Source organism: Etheostoma cragini, chromosome 17 (genome assembly GCF_013103735.1).
Source record: "Etheostoma cragini isolate CJK2018 chromosome 17, CSU_Ecrag_1.0, whole genome shotgun sequence".
Classification (NCBI taxonomy): domain Eukaryota; kingdom Metazoa; phylum Chordata; class Actinopteri; order Perciformes; family Percidae; genus Etheostoma; species Etheostoma cragini.
This window is the reverse complement of record NC_048423.1, coordinates 121593-124526: the sequence shown is the minus strand read 5'-3', so window position 1 is coordinate 124526 and position 2934 is coordinate 121593. Positions and strand designations below refer to the sequence as shown.

The window sequence follows — 2934 nt, the reverse complement described above, 5'->3', positions numbered from 1 at the left end:
CCCCAGCATGTTCCCTTGGATCAGAGAGACCCCAAAATCAGGGTAGCAGCTGTCGCCTTGGTCCCGCTCCATGTTCTGTTATGCCATGTTCATCTGCTACACTGCAGTGCCCTGCTACGTGCTGCTACGTCCTGCTACGTCCTGCTATGTCCTGCTACGCCCTGCTACGTCCTGCTACGTCCTGCTGTGCCTTGTAATGCCGCACAGCGTCCTGCTATGCCATGAACTACTACAAAATTCTAACCCCAACCGGCCCGTCAGACACCGCCTACTAATAGCCTGGGTCTGACCGAGGTTTCTGCCTAAAAGGAAGTTTTTCCTTGCCACTGTTGCACTGTTGCTTGCTCTGGAGGAGACTACTAGAACTGTTGGGTCCTTGTAAATTCTGGAGTGTGGTCTATCTGTAAAGTGTCTTGAGATAACTCTTGTTATGAATTGATACTATAAATAAAATTGAATTGAATTGAATTGAAATGCAATGGGCAGATGAAGGTAAGTGCAAGTGTACTGAGGGGGGGGGGGGGGGGGGGGGGGGTTCATCTGACCTTTAATGTCACACACGGACATCTTGATGGATCCTTTGCTTCCTTTCCCGACGTCGTCCTCGCAGTCGTAGTAGGACAGGACTCCATCCACTAGGACGAACCAGCGCGGCTGCCAGCCTGAGAACCATCAAACACAGTCAGACCCTCAGAGACGAATGGGGGTCTCTGTGTGGAGGTTTCATTTGTCAGATGGTATGAGACAGGGCTGTAGTCCTCAAGTCTGGACTCGAGACCGTTTGTCTGTGGTCTCGGACTTGTCTCGGACTCGCTAGTATTTGGACTCAAACTTGTCCCGGTCTCGGACACTGGTCTTGCCCAACATGGCGTCTGGTCTGGACCGAGTCCAGGTGTCTTTATTATGTTGATAATAATATTGGAGGGAAAGTTAAACCCAAAATGATTTTCTTGATACTGTCATGCATAAGACCTTTTTTTCTGTCCTGGACTCGGTCTTGTCTTGGACTTAAACCTCTTTGGACTTGGTCTGGTCTTGGACTCGACTAGTCCTGGTCTTGGACTGGACTAAGGTGGTCTTGACTACAGCCCTGGTATGAGATATCAGGGATACACTGTACAGCATTGCACTTCCATAAAATTGGAAGACCGATTAAAATGGATGCACCAAAATGCTGGATCCTAGGGTTTCTACTAATGATTAATATCACTGTTGATTAATCTGCACATTTTGTTTTATTGTTGTATTCTATTGTTTTATAAAATGTCAGAAAATTTCAAAAAATAAAATAAACAAAACAGGCTCATCCAAAGGTGTCTACAGACAAAGTTGTTTGGTTTACTTGTCTATTGGGCTCTGTTAGATTTAGATTAGTTTCAGTTCTTATAACTAGCACAGACGGACTAGTTATAAAAACTGCAGTTCTTATAGCTAGTACAGGCAGGCTAGCTATAAAAACTTCAGTTCTTATAGCTAGTACAGGCAGGCTAGCTAAAAAAACTTCAGTTCTTATAGCTAGTACAGGCAGGCTAGCTAAAATAACTTCAGTTCTTATAGCTAGTACATACAGGCTAGCTATAATAACTTCAGTTCTTATAGCTAGTACAGGCAGGCTAGCTAAAAAAACTGCAGTTCTTATAGCTAGTACAGGCAGGCTAGCTAAAAAAACTGCAGTTCTTATAGCTAGTACAGGCAGGCTAGCTATAATAACTTCAGTTCTTATAGCTAGTACAGGCAGGCTAGCTAAAATAACTGCAGTTCTTATAGCTAGTACATACAGTCTAGCTAAATAAACTACAGTTCCTATAGCTAGTACAGGCAGGCTAGCTATAAAAACTGCAGTTCTTATAGCTAGTACAGGCAGGCTAGCTAAAATCACTTCAGTTCTTATAGCTAGTACAGGCAAGCTAGCTAAATGAACTACAGTTCCTATAGCTAATACAGACAGGCTAGCTATAAGAACTGCAGTTCTTATAGCTAGCACAGACAAGCTAGCTATAAGAACTTCAGTTCTTATAGCTAGCACAGACAGGCTAGCTATAAGAACTGTTAGCTAACACACACACCATCACTTAGCTATAATTCAGTTGCTGTGTCCGCAACTGGTCGGAAAGACAGTGGGCTTAAACAGCTGGCTGACAGACAGACAGACAGACAGACAGAGGACTCACCTGTCATGTAATTCGTCCATTTGTACAGAATCCCCTCCATGGTTGCTCTGCAGGCTAGCTAACTGAAGCAGCACGCTAACTAGCTGCTAACTAGCTGCTAACTAGCTAGCGTCCGCTCTCTGTCGAGTGACAGCGGGTTAGGAAATAACCCCCATCGCGAGCTAATGGTTGTCTAAAAATGTGTAAACTGTTTTGGGGATTTGGGAGCGGCCTGGCTGCAGTGTTGGCAGCATAATGTCATGCTGAGGGCTTGTTTGTGCTAAGATGCTCATGAACTGACAAGCTAACTTGTGGCTAGTCAGCTGATGAGAGGGGAAAGATGTCAACAAAGCAGCAGCTTTCCTACGGAGGGCTGGTGGGGACATTTCCCAAGGACAAGCAAATAGTGGATATATATTGGCTTATAGTCGTAGAAATGAAATTAAATGAAATGAAATTATATTTATCTGGTTCTAATACTACTTGTCTACTGATTTAATGTCAGCGGTGGGAGAATATACGGAAGGGTAATGCAGTAAGCTGAGGAAAATGTTTGCCCTATTATTTAGAATTAACAAGATAATTAGGCCAGGGCTGTGGTCAAGACCACCTTAGTCGAGTCCAAGACAAGTCCAAGACCCGGACTTGTCGAGTCCAAGTCAAGACCAAGTACAAAAAGGTTAGAGTCCAAGACCAGGAGTTGTCGAGTCCAAGTCAAGACCGAGTCCAAAATGGTTTGAGTCCAAGACAAGACCGAGTCCAAAATGGTTTGAGTCCAAGACAA

General features: G+C 44.2%; 1 protein-coding gene across 1 annotated transcript in view; it reads right to left on the bottom strand.

The window, feature by feature from the left end:
* LOC117960511 (pleckstrin homology domain-containing family A member 3-like) overlaps positions 1-2530 on the bottom strand; it is a 4901-nt gene extending 2371 nt beyond the window's left edge. Inside the window, exons 1-2 of the mRNA XM_034898457.1 lie at positions 2172-2530; positions 546-662 (exon numbers count right to left, since the gene is read on the bottom strand). Of these exons, the coding sequence (XP_034754348.1) occupies positions 546-662; positions 2172-2211 (157 nt within the window). The 5' untranslated portion in view covers positions 2212-2530. The remainder of the gene's footprint in view (positions 1-545; positions 663-2171) is intronic.
* Positions 2531-2934: the final 404 nt, after the last annotated feature.